The sequence below is a fragment of the Strongylocentrotus purpuratus genome, unplaced genomic scaffold (genome assembly GCF_000002235.5).
Source record: "Strongylocentrotus purpuratus isolate Spur 01 unplaced genomic scaffold, Spur_5.0 spur5_contig_843, whole genome shotgun sequence".
NCBI classification, from domain to species: Eukaryota; Metazoa; Echinodermata; class Echinoidea; order Camarodonta; family Strongylocentrotidae; genus Strongylocentrotus; species Strongylocentrotus purpuratus.
In genome coordinates this window covers 320,494-343,887 of record NW_022145550.1, presented here as the reverse complement: position 1 = coordinate 343,887, position 23,394 = coordinate 320,494, and the positions used below count along the sequence as shown (strand labels likewise).

Genomic DNA, 23,394 nt, shown 5'->3' with positions numbered 1-23,394 from the left:
ACCTGATAGCGTGATTGAGTAAGGGTGTTCGTTTAGATTTAAATCCATTTTTTTTTAATGTTTTCGTCTTAAATCTAGTAAACTCTTTCCATAATGTTGTATTTTTGTTCTCACCTGTAAAAACATTGATTATAGTAGAAAGAAAGATTGTGGTTACGGCGACCATTATTTGTTATTCAAAGAATTGACGTTTGTTACGAAGTCAAGCATTCATTCAATACGAAATAAAATAGATTAAACATTAATTATTTTAGTATGATGCTCCTGTACTGTTGAAACTTTGTTAAATATGACTTTTTCGTAGTTGTAATCTTTCGAACTTTTCAGCCTTTGCATTTTTAGATCTTCTGATAATTGGTGTTGTGTTGTATCGGTGGTCAGCCACAATTGATTTTTTATTCTTGTATAATGTTCTGCATTTGTGCATTCTTAATGGTATATACTTCTTCTTCGTTTCATTTAGTCCTGAAATATATATTTTGTTGTGCTTTCATGTCAAACATCTTATTTCTCTTGACAGGTTAGCATTTCTTTGTATTCCCACCTTTAATGTCCTTTTATTTACATTTAAATTGTCACAACTTTCACGAAATCAATGTGATGTGATTTCTTTAACCAAATATTAAATTTGAGGTTCAACTATTATTGATGAGGACATGGGGATTCAATTATATTTCATTACTTTTTCGTTTTTTTCTTATAGCTTTAAGTACGTGTAATGATATACCATAGTATTTCCATAATCTTGTATTTTCTTTCTCACCTGTAAAAACATTGATTATAGTAGAAAGAAAGATTGTGGTTATGGCGACCATTATTTGTTATTCAAAGAATTGACGTTTGTTACGAAGTCAAGCATTAATTCAATACGAAATAAAATAGATTAAACATTAATTATTTTAGTATGATGCTCCTGTACTGTTGAAACTTTGTTAAATAAGACTTTTTCGTAGTTGTAATCTTTCGAACTTTTCAGCCTTTGCATTTTTAGATCTTCTGATAATTGGTGTTGTGTTGTATCGGTGGTCAGCCACAATTGACTTTTTATTCTTGTATATTGTTCTGCAGTTGTGCATTCTTAATGGTAATATACTTCTTCTTCATTTCATTTAGTCCTGAACTATATATTCTGTAGTGTTTCTGCGGTTGTGCATTCTTAATGGTATATACTTCTTCTTCATTTCATTTAGTCCTGAAATATATATTCTGTCGTGGTCTTATGTCAAACATCTTATTTCTCTTGACAGGTTAACATTTCTTTGTATTCCCACCTTTAATGTCCTTTTTATTTACATTTAAATTGTCACAACTTTCACGAAATCAATGTGATGTCATTTCTTTAACCAAATATTAAATTTGAGGCTCAACTATTATTGATGAGGACATGGGGATTCAATTATATTTCATTACTTTTCTTCTTTTTTCCCTTTGGCTTTAAGTACGTGTAATGATATACTATTATATTTGGAATGTTAACATATTTGTAATCAGTCTTGTTACTGCTTGTGATGTTAATCGTATAAAAATAAATACAGATACATATTAATGTATACATAGGCCTATTCAAATGCCCCTGTGTAGTAGGCATATTTGTGTTTGTGTGTGAGCTCATGCGTGTGCGTGTGTGTGTGTGTGCGCGCGTACGTATGGGTGTGTGTGGGTGTGCGCGTCTGTGCGTCTGTGCGTGTGTGTGTGTGTTTGTGAGTGTCGTAAAAGGTCATAACAGGACTTGGAGCCCGGACTTGGTGCTAGTGATTTAAAGAAACATTATACAGCGAGACACGTTTACAATTTTACGGTCCCTTAGATTTTTATCCAGCAATTATTGGAAACAGTAGAACAATGACACTAGCGGTTATCTTTCATTTACTAGAACTTGAGAAAAAGAGAGAGGGAGAGAGAGAGAGAGAGAGAGAACGAGAGCGAGAGTGAAAGCGAGAGCGAGAGTATGAGAACTGTAATGGATTAGAGGAAATAATAGGCAGTGTAGCTATGATTTCAGTAAATTTGTTAATTTCCTAAAAAGCGTTTTCCGTGTATAAAAGATAGACATCGTGCAAATGTACTATGGCAACGCGATCGAAATGACGCCACGTAAACAAATACAAATACATTTGTTTTCGTTGAACATTGTGATTTTTCAAGGGAAGAGGGGGGGGGTGAGAAAGGGACTTTTCGCGTGGCTGGTTAAATCCTTTCCAAGAATGAGCATTCTTTTACAGCAAGCAAATAATAGCCAGCATTACATGGGACACATTGTACGTTAAATGCAGAAGTACATGTATTTTGAATTGATATGCCAGGAGGTATTCAAATATATCATTCATTAAAAGAGATGCACAACATATATTGTAAATTTCATTTCAGAATAATCATGATAATATCATTGTGTGTATACTTGAACGTCAGTCAGATTTTACTGAATACATTATCAAACGATGTACAACGATAGGGAAACAAGATCAATTTAGAGCCAAATTTTGAAACTTGGTAAGGTGCCAATCAAGAGTGCATAATGGGTAGATCAGAACTAGAACAGATGGACAAAGGTTGCAATCCACATATAAAGGTGAGAGATAAAACCAATAATTAGATAAAATGATTATTCGAGTTGTTATCTAATCCCAAATAGAAGGCCTACGATAAAAATTATAGATGATGATTCGTTATCATGTGGTGTTCAGGTTTAGTTGGAATATTTTATTTTTACACAACCACTTCTTTGGCAATAGAGTGAAAGGCCATTTTTCATACTTGGTTTACACAAGCCATGAATTGTTATATGTTGGCAAAGTAATATAGCAAATAAAAGTGATTTTGCAGCTTGAAGGGATTTTTGCTTTCAATAAACGGGTGTTGGCAAATAACTTGTATTTGTACATTTTAACATAATTAAACAATCAATGTTACACACACACATGCATAATTCAAGTATAAAATGTTAATTTGTTACCGTGATATGATATAAACATTCAACTAGTATACAGCTGTCGGAGATGCATCTGTGTTTAAACATGCACTGGGCTGCTAGCCAGCACTTTCTGTTCAAATACGTTGCTTACCAAACTTATGAGTGTCGTAGTTATATAATTTCTATAATATATTATGTGTAATCCAAATTTGAGCGTTACGATGAAACCATCGTCAATCTCTAGAGTATAGAGCATTGATCAAGCATTTCCATAATCGTTAAACCTGATGAAATATTAGCATAAACACTCTAGTAAAAGTGGAAAATGTGTACAAGTTTTTCAAACTTTGGAAGAATAAAACATACTTAAAATTGGTCACATGATAAAAGGAAAGAAGGTAAACTTATTTCACTTTACGGGATTATGTTGCATGAATCTGAGAAGCAATGAATTAACAGTACGTTTTAAAACGGAGAAAATCAATCCAACTTCCATCCTTTTTCGTTCTGTTGATAAGGCGTATGAAAAGTAGTTCAAGCAGTTGAAAATTAAACAATGTGAAGATTTCATTGTATAGTGGTTGATTCACTTGACTTTACAGTCAAAAGCTTGATGGTTCGAACCCCAGCCCGGTACTATCGTCCTTTGGCAAGACATGTATTCCTGTTTGACACTTCCAACTACTGAATAGGTACACGCTATTCCAGAGCTCTTGATTTGGCAGCTCGGCTGAAACTAGGATGATAATGTTGGAGTGTGACGGCGTGATGAACATGAGCGATTCATAAGCCATATTTATTATTACTATAATATAAGTGAACATACTGTCGTGTATACAAAACAGGTGACATACCCAAGATGCACCGATATATTGTCCTTAAAATATTTTATAAAATAATATAAGTAAATCATATGCAAATAATCGCATGCTAATGTGTCACCTCCAAGTGGTGCATGGTCTGTGATGGACTATTTATAAGCAGGTCCTAACGAATTCATCTTAAATGTGTTTTCGTGATAGCAAACAAATTGATGATACACAACAGTATGAGCCTATCATATAACTGAAATTATAGAAACAAGTATATCACTGCACAATAACAAATCAGCTCCGAAGTTTTGAAAAGAATAATATATTCCATTGTTAATCCTGTAACGTACATATTCAATCAGCTATTAATAACAGGTATAGTTCATGATAATTAAAGATAGCCCAAATCACCCTTGATCATACAAATGACCATCACGTAGTTGCAAACTATAGGCCTACCTCAATTCTACCAGCCCTAAAACAATTGCTTTAAAAAAAATACTTTTTAGGCAATTGTTTTAGGGCTGATCCTGTACATATATGTACAGAATCAGTTATATTCCTATTTACATATCTATGTTCCGATCACTCAACTGTTCTTTCGTTGATGGATTCGCAGGGTAATGTTGTTTCTTCTTTTAGTTCAAATACATAAAGGTAGGAATATTTCAAAACCTGTCCAAGGCTTTCGATATTGTGGATCACAATATACTCTTACATAAACCGAAATATCATGGTTTCCGGGGCTTTCCACTAAACATGCGCAAATGGTTTTAAAGTTTACTTGATTATCAAGTATATGGTAATCATTTTGTTTGTATGTACAATGTATGCAGAACGATGAGTTCTAACTTACCAACTGGTTTAAAGCCAATTACTGATAATCAATAAGAATAAAACTACATCCTTTATATTCAATAATAAAAATAGAAAATATATATTAGATTTACCTATCAACTTAAATTAAGTAGAATTTACTTTATATAAGGGTATACCTTTATATATAAAGTAAATTCTACTTAATTTAAGTTGATAATTTCCTTGGAAATGAAGTGGGATGCACGTAAAAATTATGTAATTGGTAAAATATCGAGATGCACTGGTATTCTGAATAAAATAAGGCACCATCTTTCTCCTTCTATGGTTTCATTAAGATAAATACATTGCTTATAGATAGATATATTACTTATAGGTAAATACATTACTCAAAGATAGATATATTACTTATAGATATATATATTTATATATATTACTTAAAGATAGATACATTACTTAAAGATAGTTACATTACTTAAAGATAGATATATACACACCCCAAAATCTGATTCTCTTATGTTCAAAATATCCTCCCAAATACAATATCAAGTTTGACTGAAGTTATTATTGGCTTTCCCAACCATCTGACCATAACAGAAGAAGTAAAAAGTGTTTTTATATTTGGAAATTTAAATATGTATTTGAATTCAAGTGTCTGCACTAATCTCAGTAATAAAGATCACGAATCATAAGTCTATAGTCACATGAAGTTATATTCACCTTTAGATGAAATTAATGAATCTTGTGCAGAATGGGACACGGTGTGCGGAATTGCCCATTTTAGTATCTGCTCCACTTTCCATGTCATATGTTTAGAAAGTTAGATTACTTTGTGTTTGGTCAATTATTGAAAACACGATGTCTTCATGGTCTTAGAAGTTCTCCTTTCTGAATTCCATTTGGTACTGTAAGCATTTGGTTGAGAGGATCTTTCCTAGAGCAGGAGAGCCACAGAAGAACACAGTGATCTTGCCTTTGTGCTGCTGTTTCAGGTTTTGGAAAACCTAATGTGATCACGTAAATGAGAAAGGAGCGAAAGACATTCATTATTTATGTTTCCCGGTTATAATAAAGCTTCCATTTATTAATTTACACAAAATAACAAAAATGATCAGCAAAGCTATGTTCCATTAAGTTCCTGATTAAAGGCCATACAACAGTATTAAAATCATTGCAACCTCTTGCCGGTAAAGAAACAGAAAAGGGGTGCCGAACTAAACCAGTGATATTGAATTCGAGATTACATGCTGATATGGAACCTTAAAAGAAGGATGATTGAATTAAGAGCAAATTGAGAAGGAAAACAAATTCTAAGAGGATGGTGCCCAGATAGGAAAAAAGAGCAGGGACAGGGACGAAAATAGACAGAGAGTATGTGGGTGGGTGGGAGGAGAAAGAGAAATAAACATTGTTTTAATTTATCAGGAAAATGTGAAAGGAGGACGACAGAAAGGGACAGATCTACATGATTGCAAGATCATGTGGACAACATGGCCTACCTCGTCCCAATCCGGCCTTCCAGCCTGGGTCCTCGTCTTCAAGCCCGTGATTGTATCTCGCTTTTTCTTCTTGTGGATGAGATCGAGAGCGACGTGGAGTCCGATGGCCTTCATGTCACTGGGTGAGAGAGCTGATGTCATATAGAGATGGATGTCGAGAAAGCGACCTGCTGCGGGTATCTCAGCCTGTTCCAACTCGATGGCGCTGATGAGGCTGATAAACCACTCGAAGGAATGTTGATCTCGATTGATCCAAACAAAGTCCACCTTAGAAAAAAAAAGGAATTAAGAAGGGAGTGAAAGATAATCATTCCATCATCTTGATTGTCACTAAGATGAATATATCTTATATATTAATGGGTACATGCATACTTATTACCATAATTTTAGTAATCATCCTCGCCATTAAGCATTGTCATCACAACATCACTGAACTTTTCTCTTTTTGTATCGTTTCTCTACATTATTCCGTATCAGTTTATGTCTAAACTGTTGGTCAGACTTGACGCCGGAGAATGAAGAAAGCGCAATTCATATTGTTGAGATAAGTTTCCAAAGTCTGTTCAAGTATCAATAACTACATTCTTAAACCAATATCACTCCTTTCTGAATCAGATTAAAGATCACGGGCGGATCTAGATTTTTGCTAAGGGGGGAGGGTAGACGTATGACTCAATGACGATGCTGAGCATCGTCCACGAGCCGCGAAGTCCGATGTCCGAGCCGCTTAGCGGCGAGGCGATTTGTTGTTGTTGCTTGGCAGCCCTCCTTAAGCCCCATAACCCCCCCCCCCGTAGATCCGCCCCTGATTTAATTGATAGTAGGCCTACGCCGACATGTATATATTTATAATCATCAGTCGTGTTACATCTTCCCCTTCAGTTTCAGATTCAGACCCCGTCTGTTGTTTACATGTTTAGTGCTAAATTAAATAATTTCATATAATGATATGAATGTAAATTGTGTTGCTTTTCTACCTTCTTCGTTTTCAGAATAGATGATGAATCAGTCACCCAAGTATGATTGCAGTTTGGACAGTGCTTCCTGGCCGCCTTATATCTCTCGTTTATGCTTTGCAAGATCGAGGCAAACGGTGTGATGCCTATTCCTGCCCCGATGAGTACGGCATGTTCAGCCTCCATGATATGCTGCGCAGGTGCTCCATACGGACCATCTAATATAACCTGGGTGGAACAGGGTGATAATAAAAACAAATCATGATTATGCCATTCGTACGTTCTTGTAAAGCATTCAAAGTGGTATTGAGTGTTGAGTCGACGAAGCTTCAAGGTACTTTCTAATTGTGTGATAATTATCATAATTAATTTGTATAAGAAATTCATCTGTTGTGATTTGATAACCTTGTATATGACCTTGTCACCCTTAATCTGTTTTTGTTGTTGATGTTTTACGGTAAAAGCGGAAATGGAATGATTGAATTTTGAAATAATCAAGCAAGGTTGAATGCCTTTTGCAAGTATCAACTGACGTTGATGATGACATCACCCATCGCTGTTAACATGCTCATCGATCTACAGTGAACATCGCATCTTAATTACGCATTTACCATTTACTAGTTGCCATGTGTCAACATTTATCATTAATGGTTCTTCGATTTTAACAGTGAATATGTTGGTAGGCCTGCACTTACTTCCAATCCAGTGTGAGGTCTACCGCCTAAATCCTTTGACAGATCCAACGAATGTCGGGCACCGTTCCTTCTTAACGTCACTAAACTCATCTTCCTGTTAACATCGCCGTTCGGCTTTCCACAGACACTTCTCTTTTCCCGACCAACTAGGGACTGTCTAACCCTCAGTGATTGTCTTTTGGTGGTACTCCCTCGAGGTGCCTCCTGTACATCAATGCTTTGGCGTGAGTTCAACGATTTCATTTTGAAACTGTCGCCATTGACCTCTAAAGTCATAGATACTTCGCCCAGCTCTTTGTAAGACATCGGTTGGCAATCACCTTGGGAAGCAGATGGGTGATCAGCTTTACGTGGAAGACTTAATTGTGCTGCATTCACTTTCTGTGTAACTGATTCATTATCGTTCTGACCAGTGTTATATGGTTTGCCCTCTGTTACGGTCTTGGTTCCATCTTTGTCACCGTTTGGTAATTCTGGCTCGAAGCCTGAGTTGATTGCACCACTTGCGGTTCTCCTTCTTTTGCCGTATGTTTGTGAAGATCTACGTCCATTCCTATTAATATGTGTATCCGAGATGATACTCTGCTGGCCGTTAGACTCCACGGCGGGTGTACTCTTGGTAGAACTTACATCAACGATGACCTCTAAAGGTACGTCGTGGTCTTTGTCGATCTCGCCAAAGCCTGCATTTTCGTGTTCAAGAAGAGTAAGCTCACGTTCTCTGACGACATCGTAGAGTCGCTTTGTCCAATGTCCCACACATCTTATGTGAAGAGTCAAGTATTCTGTGATATAAACAATGCCATATATGGAACTGTTAGTTGTGCCTATACCCCAAGCTTAGTTCATTTGTTTGAAACAATATAAGTACACAAGAAATCCGTATATAATTAGACAATATTCAAGTTTAAATATCAGACAAAAAAAGATACGACAGAAGAATACGAAATAGCTAAAATGGTCCGATTGGTTTAGCACAAAGCCATCAAGACCACTAAATGCAATACACATCATTCAGTGGCTCTTCCATGGCAATGTGCCAACTGTGTACACTCCCCTGGCATAAAAAGAAAACAAGACAACGAAGAAAAAAGGAAGGAAAAAAACACAAGAACGGAATTGATAACAGATATATATAACCCTACATGGTACATTAAGTGGACATCATAAAAATCCTAACCCTAACCCTAACCCTAACTCTAAAACCTAACCCTAACCCTAAACCTAAACCTAACCCTAGCCCTAACCCTAATGTCTACTTAATGACTCATTTTTCACTACAAATGTCCCTCCAATGACGCCTTTAGTAACATTACATATATAGAGAGAGCTATATAAACAAAATTGGGCCTTCTATGAGAAATAACACGTTAAGAGGACACCAAATTGTCCTCCTAATGACAATGTCTACTTAATGACTCATTTTGTCACTCCAAGTGTCCCTCTAATGACGCCTTTAGTAAAATAGGGTTATATATATATATATATATATATATTATAGAAGAGGAAGAAATTGAGTGAGAGAGGGAGAGAGAGAGAGAGAGAGAAGATGAAGAAATGTACCTTGTTGTTCTGGTGCGCTGCTAATGGTGAAAGGGTGCCACTCATGAGATGCTATGAATGGAATATTAACATGGATGTATTCGCCTGCGTGAAACTTGAATTTAGCGGGACGCTGGATAACAAGTTGTACAACCTGTAACAAAATCATCAAGAAAAGAAGCTTATTCTTTAAAGTCTTCAAATCTATAGATTTAAGTCGATGAATCTATAAATTATAAAGTCTACCATTGCTTTCGTTCTCTGTCTGATGGCAGGAATCAAGTATTAATCTGGTATTCTTGTTGAATTCCTGAGGCACGATGAGAAGTTGTACCACATGAATACTGGTGAGGGGGCTTGGCTGGCTACTACCCCCCCCCCCTCAACTCATTTTTCAACGGCTGGTTAAAATATTGAATATTTGCGGGGCACCACAAATAATAGAAGTCGTTATTTTTATCGATGGTTTAGCCGTCTCTGCACAAATTTTGATCAAACAAAGATGAATTTGTCGTTTAAATTGTATATACTTTAAAATTTAACAGGGCCAACTCCGCAATTGTGGTGCTAACTCCTGCTAACCCCGCAATCGCGGTGCTAAGCAAATGAATGAGAACACAAACGAAAAATAGTCCGGTACTACGCAATGGAGCGTATCGCAGCTGGCCAGATGCGAAGTATGTCCAATCATAACATTCACGATATCCGGGGTAAAAGAAATGCAGTGAGAACAGCGGAGATTTTCTTATTCCGAAATAGGCGCTAGTACGGGACTAAAAACATCGTGTGTGAAAAGCCAAAACAAAAAAATCCGGGGTTAAGGATAGTTAGGGGCTAAGCAAAGTACGGGGTTAAGCAAAACCAGTGTGAAAAGAGTATCCGTTTTTAATTTTCTCACAAAAAATTATGTTGTGTAGCGCCCTCTGCAACAAAACTCAATCATCCCTTTAAATAGACAGTTTCAAACTACAAGACGTTAACAAATTCTTGCTCGGTTGCTACATGACCTCACAAAATACACGACTTCGGAAAATCAAATTTTCTGTAATGTTGCCACAATATGGCTGTTTTTTGTTATACTTACATTAGCCGGTAACACGTATCCTTTTTGAATGTAGACTTTACCAAATCGTGCTCGTCTAAAAAACTGAAGACGTAGAAGGCGTTCTGCAAGGTAGATTATGCCTGGTGCAATAAACCATATCCAGAAGTATTTAGAATGTATGATAATCAAGCACCAGAACACAATACACAATTGATGTGTCCAGTAAAATACCTGAGAGAGAGAGGGAGGAAAAAACACAAGAGTGTAAATCTCTCACAAAAAGTCATTATTTCTTCATTTTAAGACATTGACGGCGTATTGTGTTATCTTAAAATAGAACTCAAGCGTTGCTACTTTTATTCTGGCAGCTATTTGAAGTCACTGTGAGAACTAAGGAATTCCACGACAGATATCAGAAGTGTCATAATTGTATAGATGGGTGACAATCGGCAAATACATAAAACTAACTTTGACTGTATACGGTTATTCATGTAAAGAGACAATCAAAATCTATTGTCTAATTTATAAAAACTTGAACTAAAAGAAGATTAAAAGCTCACTTTGAAGTATCCATTCCTCCTGATAAAGGGTAATGAGCAGATCGTCATAATGATGAGTACGATAATGATCAAAATACCAGTGATGATACAAGATCCTTCAACAAGGCCAAGACCAGGAAAAGGTCGGACCAGGACATCAAGAATCCATGCGGCTGTTGTGCCATTAACATTCTCTACCTGGTAGATCAATCCTATTTGTGAAAAACACATTATACTTTCAAATTACGAGAGGGGGGATTCAAGAGCAACTCTTTAAGCAGATTATCAGTTTTTGTTGTTCCATTTTATTTGTGAACAGGATCGTGTATTCTATTGGCTTTGATGTACGTCCATTCGGTCTCATTGGTTAGTTGGTATCAGAAAACCTTTACCGTAACCCTTCGTCAATATTTACTCTAATTCTAACACAGGCTGCCCCTACCAACTTATCAAACAATGAGACACAATAATCTCAAAATTCATGAGTTGGTTCATGGTTTATTTAGATACTGAAACTGGCAGCCTCAGGGCTGAATTAAATTTAATTTACAAGATGAAAACAAATTTTACTTGCAAATCAATGTTTAACAATTATCACAAAATGTGAGATCGTTACACAATAAAACAATACGGCAAGACAATGAAAGTGTATTTCAGCTTTCTTCATTCAATTTCTTCTTCAATAAGTTTTCTTAATTTATAAAGGTGTTCATGACTGTCTCACCGATGTTTGCAATATGACCGGCGGTGTGAATAACAGACAAGATGATAATGAAGACGGCAACAATCTTGTGGATTACGACATGCTGATCGAGAGGGAGCACCGACATCAGGAACGTATTACGTAATATCGTCAACAGCTTCCGAAGCATCAGGACCAGGACAAAACAGCATTCGAAACTAAGACAGCGACCTGTAGTTTGATGTTAGCAAAATTATGTATAAGTATTGTTTTTTTTTAACAACATGGTTATCAGGCAGTATTTCCAGTGCAGCAAGTCGAGTGGGATGATAAAGGCTCGTTCAGACATTAGGCGGCGAAACCGCGTCGTTGTTGTTTTTAAAGACGGCTTAATGTGTAGTGCCTGTAATGCACTTCATATTTCTGTATCTTGTAGTACAGAGCTCGGTAGAATCGCGCAAGTAGTTACTATTCATTTATACAGTTTTAAAAAAGCGCACCGGCTTTTTTACCGCGTCGTATCTTCTTTTTGGAGAGAGCGAGGGGCGCCAGAAAGACTAGAACAGAAGAGAGAACTAATGAGATAATAAATCAAATACCTGCACTTCTGGCGATGGATATTGCCGCTGGATGCCTCTCATCACTGACGCTTTGATAACCTTCGTACGCACCCCATGCTGCCAGCCCAGCGTTGATCATCACGAAGACGATCCAGAAGATGATGACGGAGAAGTGATTGCGGAGTGTATTGTAGCTACAATGTGTCGATGTGTGTGATTGACTTTTAGGTTTCTTTGTTTTAGGGTTCAGCCACTCAGCCGCACTGATAAAATAAATTAGTTTGAGTAATCATGCTTTCGTATTAATATAACTCAATGTAAATATTGTTTGTAATAGGAATTGAAGTCATGGAAGGAATTACACAAAAACCCAAGTTCCGTTGCTACTGCAACTTTTCAGCAAGTTCATTTCTGCCGCATAACTTGTAAAGGCAAAGCTAGTTTTAATTCAGATGGCGCTCTTCAACATGTCAATGATAAAGTATCAAATCAACATTAATTTAAACTTAACCTTTAAATATCATCTGGTATCCGGTAAAATGCTCGTAAGCTGAGATTTAGCTTAACATGACTCAAAATTTTATTTGAACAATTATAGATTTGTGTATTATAGAAGTATTTTAGAACATTTAGCAAGTTTATTGATCTGGTTTTATATCCTACCTGATTGTAAGATTAGATGTGATGCCAGGGTACCGCTGTAGCTGTTCAGAAAGCTCTTCAAAGCTGACCTCACCATCGCCATCGACATCGGCATCGTCGAAGAGAATTTCAGTGAGCTCCGTCAATGTTTCGTCGCACAGGGTCATTGCAGATTCAGCTGTGCAAGACCGAAGGACCGTCTTGAGCTCATCAAAGTCGATAAATCCGCTACCTGTTAGGATTGAACGGAAACGTCAAAGACGTAGTTTTGTTGCTGTGAAATCATTTGTTGTATAGTATCTTGTAAAATAAAGAAATCACATTAAATAATTCAAACATGATGCATTATGGTTCAAGGCATAGCCACAGAGAGGATTTTTTCCTGTTGGGGACCGTGGAAAATGCAATGAATTATTGATAATTTATTGCATTTTGATAAAAACCGTGTCGATGTGCTATATTAGTGCCCTTTTGTAAGGCATTAATCCCCATTACTGTCAGTTATGACTTAAGAACGTAGGTCCCCTATGATATAAGCATAGTAGCATACACACGCTTTAGCAGTAACGCAAAACAAACACTCGCAAATTAAATAATATCTGAGAATATATACTATTATCTAGATCTATTAGCAAATAAATCATTGTCAAAATCATTCTATAAATTGTGGTACAAAAAATAATTCCACCTTTACGACCAACAGTGTATTTATGACGTTCTTTTCTATCTATAAATGTCATCATAATTTAACGTCTATAAACGTCATCATGTTTAATCTTTATTTGTATTACCAAACTTCGCTGCAATTACCGTTATCCTGCTATTGTGATTTTCCAACCTTACCATCTACGTCATAAACCTGGAAGAGAAAGTGAAGTTTCTCTTGTTCCGTTCCATTGACAAGTAGCCGCAGAGCGCCGATCAGTTCCTTCAAGCTGATACTCCCTGACTGATCCGTGTCAATTAGTTCGAAGAAACGCTCAGCAAAGAATGACTAAATAGACAAGAACAATTAATCAGATTCTAATTATAAAAACACTTCGATCCTAATGAAATACAGGCTCTGCGGGCTCCTCTGTTGGGCCTGTTACTCACAAGCATAGCTTTCATCATAGTTACCTCCATATTTCACTCTTCTTTAACGTTCATTCTTTCAATTCAATGCATTCAAACAAATTGGTATAAGATATTCATTTAATAGAATTCATATTAATTTGTACCATTAATTCGGTGAATCCATTACAAAATGGGAAATTCATGTGAAATATAAATAATAAACTGAATCTGAAACGGAAACTCCTCACATGTTTATGTTGACAGCGTATCGATTCTCCCTCTAAACTATTAATTTAGCAAATAATTATTATGCTTCTATCTTATCCACCTCTATTGTTTTGAAACCTTCTCTTCAGCTTTTATGAACATCAACTGCTTTTTATGTAAATGTGGAATAAATAAACGTCTAGCTTCAATACTTGCATCACTTTTATCCAAGAAATCTAATCAATCACTAAATAGTTATCGAAATTTCGCTTTCTCTCACAGCATAAATTTGCATCATTTAATATTTTGCATACCTATAACTTTTATATTGTTGGACGTCCGGACGTCTGTAACATCTTTTAATAAAGCTTACGATGATCCATCCATGCACAATATTTTATTCATTGATTATAAAATTGATGTGTTATGACTTATGTATGAAGATGATGTATTGGTGAATGCGTGTGTTGGGGAGGAGGTGAGTTGTGTTTGTATAAATCAATGCTAATCATATATACATATATATATATGTATATTATTTCCAAAGTGGTTGCTAGCTGCATCACAAATTAAATCAAATTAATGGGTGTGGCGCCTTGTATGTTGCGTACCTTCTTCACGTTCAGTGCATTTATGAACTCGTCCAAATCAATGAGGTTATCATCTCCTGCAACTTCTTGAAAGTGCTTCTCCAACTTCACCAACCATTTCTCATCCTTTTCTTGCCTAAAACAAGATATACAGATAAAATATTGTTTACAAATAATCTATTTCATTAGTATCAAATTCAGTTTGTAGTTGTACAATCACGTTCAAACATTTGAATTTTCTTCAGACAGATAACGAATTGATTAAGCTCCTTTCAAGCTGTAAACGATCTTTATGGAATAGAAGAAGTTTCTCATATACTATTAACAAAGAGGTTGAAACACGGACGGAGGACTGCTTGTAAATGGCAAATTTGGTTGATCTGAACTTGATATAAACTGACTGTGGACGAAATACAGACGAGATGGACGAATTGAGGACGGTTAATGACCGAACTAAAATCGTATTATAGACATTGTTTTCATATTCTATCCCGACGCCAACCCGCTTAACAATTTTCTAGGACGGTTCCAGAACGTAGTGAGAACTAGTATGATGTGATAGGGGCTTAAGAGGTATATGAATTTCCTTATAAATGGTTAGTGTTACGGTCAGTAGGCTTATTAGGCTTTTGTTATAATGGATATACACCTACATTCCTGCCATATCGCATTGGCTGAAATTATCCGATTCAGAATACGTGTCGTCACCAAGTTGCTCGTTTCAAACCGAACCCCAATAGGTTTCTGTAAGAAAAAAGAAAACAGAATATATAAACGTGAATTTGATTTGTGAATGTCCTTCGTTTGTCCCACAGGCAATCACTGAATATAGGAAACGTAGCTTTGCCTACTGGTCCGATGTTGTATAACAAACTCCCACTTTCTGTACAGTCATGCACATCATTACATTTGTTCAAAAAGCAATGCCGTCTTTTTATGCAATTACTGTAACTCTTTCACCTTCTTTGTAAAATCTCAAAAGTGCAAAATGCCTTCTACACTCTATTCCTTCTCGAATTATTTCAGTGTTTCTATTTTATTTATTGTGTGTTTTTTGTTTTTTTGTATTTTTCTTTTTAATATTTTGTAGGTGTTTTGTTTTAGGTGTGCTTTTGTTACTGTAATAATTCAGTATTTTGTTTGTTTTGATAATTAATGATAAATATTGTATGATTCAAATAGTCTTATTTTTTAAAAGATATATGTTAAATATGATATTTCACTTGTAAAATACTATGTACAATTTGTAATTATTGTATTATTATACTTATGTTTTTATACTGTCATTGTATTATGCAGGGCTTTCTTGAAAAGCAGATGTACTGGCTTCCAGTGGAACTGAATGCAACTACCCTGTTAAAAGAAATCTTGAATAAATAAATGAATAAATAATGCATGTGTTGTGAGCGTCGGTAATAGACAGCTGAATAAGATATAGGCCTGCATCATAACAATTATAACTGTGTTCGTCAGGAAGCTTGCACTAACATTGGCGTAACATTCAATTCAAGTTTCTCAGTCTCAAAATTGTAGTTAATTGATTTATTTGGACATTTTTACCTGTTTCTAAGTGGCTTGTACATTTTTGTTCCAGTTTTTTTTACGGTAGACTTACCACTGTACGATTGTTATCTGTTTATTTGTGTATATTATATTGACACTGTCATGACAATGAAATGCATATCTAGGCCGCATATCCATACACTCATCGACCGGAGATCAGTCTTGTTTACTTGAACCCATACTTTTGCCGTTTTTGAGCCTTTTTTGCTTTTTGTGCGAGACCTATCCCAAAGAAAATATATTAAAGCCACGGTCACTGCTTATGCTATTAAAAGTAAATCAGGTAGCAGTTATATGGTTATTGTCAATATGTTACGCTTGAAGGAAAGTTAGCTATCTTTGCAATTTCATAAAGCTTGCTGGCACAAGATTAAAATGCTTATCAGGTGTCGAATATATTGGCTTCGTGACCTACAAAATCGATGTCAGTCGATCTCTAATCCTTATACTCAAGCACACGCACACCCTTTACACCGTTTTACATGCCATAATTCGTATAACTATACATCCATACAGCCTTCAATGGGCGTTTAGTTTAAACCAATCAGAACGCAGAAGACTGTACGTACAAGTATTCAACTATTAGGCAATTACGATTGAGGGTATACATTATGTACGATGATGATGTATATGTTCATTAACATAAACAATCAAATCAAATCAAATCTTAGATGGATTTTTTGTTCGTATGGATCAATAATTTGATTATAATACCTAGTTCTTATAAAAGGATCCACAAAAAGGATGTGTGCGTGCAAGCACTGAATCCAATGACCGGGGTAATAGTATATTTGTAAAGCGCTTAGAGACATTTGTATAAAGCGCTATATAAAAATTAAATATTATCATTATTATTAATAAATCAGCCTAAGTACATAAACGAAATGTACAGTCGACATCAAGCCTTCCAAAAATCCTCATTATGACGATGATCACACTGCCCACACCAAATTGTTTTATTTTCCTGGCCGGTCACTTTCCGGTGTTATATTAACCAGCTGGTGAAATAAATATATATTTTAATCAGTACTTATGCCGCCCTCTTGAGGACTTTATGCCACCAATTACACACACAACCCCATTACCGAGGGTCTCTTTTAATTTAAAAAAAAATCGAATATTTTCCCTTAAAATTATTTTGTTCACATTTTTTTTCTTCCCAATTTTTTTTTTTTTTTTTTACAAGAATTTGTTTTTAAAGGTACTATGTCCCTTTGCAGCCAACCTCAAATTCTGTAGAACTTTACAGGAATTATGAATATGTCATGTATGCCCTATCTGTGAAATTTAAACGTTAGCAGTGTCCTCATATTCAAATTATGCAAGGAAACCCGTTTACGTGCTAGACTTCACTGTCAGACACTATTGAGTGACTGACTGGCTTTTTTTCTTCATTGGTAATAACATACATGAAAAGAGTTGTAAAGGGTACATGAGCATTTTTCTACATCAATAACCCACTTCTTGTGATGGCCAGATTGACTGATTGAATCTTTGCGCAGCATAAAACGTATGACCATTCGGTACAAGTGTCTGAAAATCAAGACTATTACTTTTGGGCTCTATAGCCCTGAAGTCGATTTGACAACTAATAGTCGCTATTTTCCCACTTGAAGACATTTTCAAGCCCCACTTTTTTTAGGGAAGTTCAAAATTAGTATTATCTTTCAAATGCAGTTGGAATTTAACTTTTTCATTTTTTGGGGCCTGCAAATGGGACATAGTACCTTTAAAGGATGTTATTTTTCTCGAATTATCTCGAAATATTTCTTTTCTGTCAATTTTTTTTCTTCACTTTTTTTCTTTTAAAATTGTATTTGTCCTCGAAAAAAGGGGATTTTTTTTTTTTTTTTTTTTTTTTTAAATATTTTTTTTTAGGGGGGAGGGGTCTCGAAATGTGAAAATTTAAAATTTTGTTCCGTTGGGGGGGGGGGGGGTAATTTAATTTTTTTTTAATTTTTGTAATTAAAAATCAAAAATAAAAAAAAATCACAAAGGTTACGGGGGGGGGGGGGGGGGTTCCTCCAAAATACCTGGATCTTGGTATAGCACGAAAACCATGCAAGTGATCAGGTATGGTGTACAGAGACACTTTTTGGACTTGCGTAACTCTGATATCCGTGACAAGGCAACATTCTCACACTGTGAGAATGTTTAAAGCCGTCTTATATAGTGATGCTCAAGAAGGAAGGCAAAGGCTCCACTAAGCACAAACCCGCGATCTCAACTAGTGACATGGAAATCATACAAAACTCGTCGGTGCTCGATTGTGATGATGAGGTGTCGAACAGCGGAGTGATGTACGAAATACCTGGAAGTTCAAAGTGTCCAGTTGATATGTTTGCCCTTTTCTATGGCAGAAACCAAAAGCAAAGAAGCCAGAAGATGGTGACAACTGGTACTGCAATGTTCCAGTTGGCAAAATCACAATGGGAAATAAGATGAAACAAATTTCCCAGAAAGCTGGATGCTCTAAGTTGTACACAAACCACAAACCACTGCTTAAGAGCGACATACATCACAACTCTGGATAGAGCTGTTTTCGAGTCTCGAGACATTCAATCAGTGAGTGGTCACCACAGTGAGCAATCACTCAAGAATTACTGTAACACTAGCCACGAGCAGCAGAAACAAATGTCCTCACATCTTGGAAGTCGTCTCTACGAGAAAAGAAACATCACTTTACGTTTTTACCTAGTGCAACTCAATCGGTTCCAGATCCTGGTCCAGGACCAGGCCCAAGCAGGCCTAATCGCGCCGATTCCATGCACACGACAAGACAGCCGCTATAAATAGTAGTTCCGGATCGTGACTCAAATAATGTAGACGTTCATGTGAATTCCCATAAACAACTATCTTTTGCATTTTGGCAGGAAAAGGTACACCAGGACCTTTCAACGACTTCAAATACTTTTCAAATCCACGATTGTGTGATGAACATTTATAACAAACCTTAGAGGGTCTATAGTCTAAAGACTGTTCAAGACAAGACTTTGTGTAGGCCTAGATCTTCATGTACATATGTTTGGCTATGACTTGAATTTGACTATTTCAGCGTTTTAAACTATTCTACATGTACATTATCGCTGTTTGGAAGATGCGCTTTGGAAAGACATTTTTACCTTGCTGGTTCAAGTTCTAAGTTACTTCAAGTTCTACGTAGACTCGAGTCTAGATGTACATTGTTCAAGTTGGAGTTTCAATTTCAATTTTTTTCTATGACCTGTTGCATTGATTTACAAGTTTATGAAGGATGATCCTGATGATATAAAAGGTAAGACTAAAAAAGTAAGATCAAAAAATATAAATAGTCTAGGTTAGAACTTAGATCTATAGATCATACTCTTAGATGTAGACTGATTAATGTATGGACTTTGAGTTTGAGATGAGGGTGATTGATCAAATAACAAGGATCCACGTCATAATTTTATAAAACAAATATTACACATAATTTTGTTCGGGCATTAGTAAAATTACCCACACTCGGTACCTTTGAAAAAAAAACACGCACTCGGCTATCGCCTCGTTCCTGTTAGACTTTTCCAAAGGTACCTTGTGTGGGTAATTCTTACTTATGCCCTCACTGCTGTGTATTATTTGTATAGGCTATATTTATACATGTAATATCTTTTTTATTCATGGTTTGTGGAATAAAGACGAAACGAATCATGAATCCCCTTTGAAATATAGTTTCTTTTAAATAAAGTTACTTACATAACTTGCATATAATTTACTCTTTATTGATACATCTTGAAGTCTGATAAATGCAGTATTTATGCAATTATCTATATGTAAAAAGAGAACCAATTAAAATAACTTTCATAATAATTTTAGACTAGGCAGACTGACTCCTTGATGTAAACTTTCATATCAAAATTACGTAAAGGTTTGGAACAGTTACTCACCATTCAGGACGCTCCTCTCCCCCAAAGTTAAAAATGAAAATAAACACACGTAAAAGATTTCCGGGCTTTATGAGATATTTAAGCCCTCGTTATCACTATATTTCAATACGATTCACGCTATGGTTTCCTCTTATGTTATTTGTTGCCAATATTTGTTTGAGCAGGTTTAGCCTAATTTGGTCCAGTGAATTTCATAAATCTGACCCGAACTTCTTAAATACGATTTTTCGTTTGGTTGAACAGGTGTTAAGCAACAGCTTAAATTCTTCTCGGAGGTATATCTATTATGAGTTATATGAATACAGAAACAAATCAATAATTTTATTTTTACAGGAAAGATCTTTTAGTGAACGAAATAACTGTTGATAGAAAGAGAAAACTTGAGAGATAGAGGATCAAATAGCCAAAGAGAGAGAGAGAGAGATGGCGAAAGAGAGGTTATAACAACAAAACAATCGTATGTCTTGAACTAGAAATCGCATCGGGAACGAGAGCGTCAATATTAAGATGTGCATGGCCATGGCGACTTATCCGTCTTATCATTTTAAGACAACAAAATTAATTGTCTCTGCGTAAAATTGTCAGATCTGTTTCCCATTGCATATTCTTCCCGTAGGAAAAATGCTTTGTATTCGGGTCTTAAAAGTTGTAAAGGGATGGTCGTTTCAATTATTGAAGTGAACCGTGTGAATGCCATGATCAAAATATACAATGGGTTTACATTTTAGCAAATACCTTTATAACAAAAAAAGAAAACCACAATACAAATAGCCAAGGGCGACAGCCTACCAGCTCTTAACGACGAGGCCTACATCACAAAGAAAAGGTGTAGTTGTTTAAGAAAACAGGCAATATTTTAGGATGACAACAATTTCGTAGCAAATCAAATGAAAGAAAATGACGACACTCTATCTTTTTCTATGGTTGTGGTTATTTTACCTGACTGCTAAGAAAGCATAAATGCTTGTTAGTAAGCAACCAGACGGCAGACGGTTTGAGGTCCTCTCCGAGGGACCTGGTAATGAGGATTAATGCCTTACCAAAGGGCACTAGCGCATCGCCTTGGTTTAGAACCCGGGTCACCGGATTACGAGACCACTGCTCTACCGACTGAGCTATCGCGCCTCCTATCTATTAATGGAAGAAAGAATAAAGTATAAAGTTTTCGTTATGGCTTGTTTTAATATACAATATCCAAACACTCGAATATCTCGATTGTTTGTTATTGATAAGGCCAACAATGTATACCACCAGATATGCAGAGAATAGTAAATTAATTGCTCCCCTGGTATCGTAAACACAGTTTTCTATACCAAGGTCAATATCTTTTCAACAAATTCCCTTTAAATATAAAATGAAGTAGTTAATTGCCTCTAATTAAAATATGTCGCCAATCTTTATCTCACACTCTTTAAAAATCCAAACATATAAAAGTTTGATTGATTTCAGCTGCCTTATTGTTTCAGCTCATTGGGAGGGGGGGGGGGGGGGCTTGTTTAATCTCCATTAATTTTTCTTTTACTTTTTCTTTCTTAATATCTAGTTCTCCCCCCTCCCCCCCCCCCCCCCAAATCTAGTATTAATTTGTTTTCTGCTTGATTTTTGTAAAATATAATGAATAAATGAGATGTAGGCCCCGGTTAATGTTGTTATTTCAAATAATTTTGTTATGCATTCGTTTGAATTTTCCCTTAAAACAAAAATTATTATACTTTTACGAAGTTTAATTTGTGTTTTGTTTTTTAATAAAATGTGATGTTATGTTATGCATCTGTATAATGTAGAGCTTCCTTGGAAAGCAGGTCATTTGATTATTTTTGGGGCTGGAATGGAACCATCCCTTGCGGAAACAAAACTTATTAAATTAAAACAAATACAATAGTGATTTTCTTTAAAAATACTTACACTGCTTCAAATGATCTAGGGATTATCCTCAAAATATCAAATCTGCTTTAGCGACCACCTGTATAGAAAGACCACATTTTTCGTTTCCCTTCAATATGATTTTTCATTTAAACTTGTAAAGGAACTTGCTCTGAAAGACCACCTTTCTATATTTCACTATAGTGTTTCTCATATACTGGTTTCACTGTATTAATAACACCCTAACAAAAGTGGTTGCATTATCATGGACATCCGGTAGGTGTAAACGTAGATAGGAGGAATACATAGGTTTAAAACACACTATCCCATTTTTAGTTAAATTTTGATTTTAAATTGTTTTATATTGTGTTTCATCATAAGATTATAACATTTGCTACCATATATGTTTTCCCACTGTGATCGAAATGACCAATATTTAAAAAACAGATCAAATAAGCAGAAATGCAGTAGACGAAACAGGAAACAATATATTTCATCATCATGGTTTGATTTAGAACGCCGTTTAGCCTTTGTCTAAAAACGTTTGTCGATAAGGGTTGTCATATCTTAGCCCTGCAGTCCGTTGTGTCGACGAGAAGTTGGGGATTCTGTTGTAATGAATTACAAATATCACAGAACTAAATAAGGCGACTTTGCACATATGTATGTATGATTATAAACAAGTTTAATGCAGAGCACAATGCTCAAAAAAGAGTAATGAACATAATATCACAAATCAAAAATTACACAAGCTTACAAGGATCATGATATGTATAGAAAAGACTTGAGTCATCAAGAAAGAGAATTTATTTCATTTCATGTAGTTTCATATATTTTACTATCTCTAAAAATATTTTTTTTAAAGGATCAAAATACATACATACATGTAGATATAATTATAGAAAAAAGGAAGTAGGAAATTTATAAAAGCCAAATGGCTTGTTAAAAATGATTCCCATTAAATACAAAACATACTTTAAGCCGAATATTATATTTACAAGCATTACACATTATGTTACATTATTACTGACAGGACAGAAGAAAAAAGAAGGAAAAGAGATGAGAGACATTTAATTCCACTTGATATTTATAAAGTATGTACATTATATATCATTTCAATCGAACAATAATTATATCAAAATTTCGAAATATTTTAGTGTATAGATTTTTTTAATGTTTTCACTCTAATTACTCAAAATGATTGTGCCATGAAAAAATATGGAATCTTCATAAAATTTGACATCATGTATATAGATAAGAAAGATGAGTGTTCCCAGAATGGACCCCTGTGGTACTCCACATCTTACAATGGCAGTATTGAATAAAGTGGACACAAGGTGAATATTCATATTCATTTTAAGTACCTGAGTCACTACTTGATGGATTAACAAAGTAGTGTACTAAATAACACTCACAGTCCAAGTGGCATACAGGGAGTTGAACGTACATTTAAACTCTAATTTGATAAAAACATTGATAGAGGCTTCTTTATAGGTTCAACTTTGATAATA

At 35.4% G+C, this 23,394-nt stretch overlaps 1 protein-coding gene across 1 annotated transcript; it reads right to left on the bottom strand.

Moving 5' to 3' along the window:
• Positions 1 to 5,261: 5,261 nt before the first annotated feature.
• On the bottom strand, positions 5,262 to 15,216 carry LOC580939 (NADPH oxidase 5-like). The gene is made up of 13 exons (XM_030989775.1): positions 15,206 to 15,216; positions 14,574 to 14,688; positions 13,543 to 13,693; positions 12,721 to 12,931; positions 12,097 to 12,251; positions 11,540 to 11,728; positions 10,914 to 11,027; positions 10,316 to 10,416; positions 9,253 to 9,385; positions 7,690 to 8,474; positions 7,016 to 7,222; positions 6,039 to 6,305; positions 5,262 to 5,543 (listed from the first exon to the last, which is right to left on the bottom strand). The coding sequence occupies exons 1-13, from the start codon at positions 15,214 to 15,216 to the stop codon at positions 5,412 to 5,414; spliced, it is 2,571 nt and encodes an 856-aa protein (XP_030845635.1). The 3' UTR covers positions 5,262 to 5,411.
• Between the last annotated feature and the right edge of the window lie 8,178 nt (positions 15,217 to 23,394).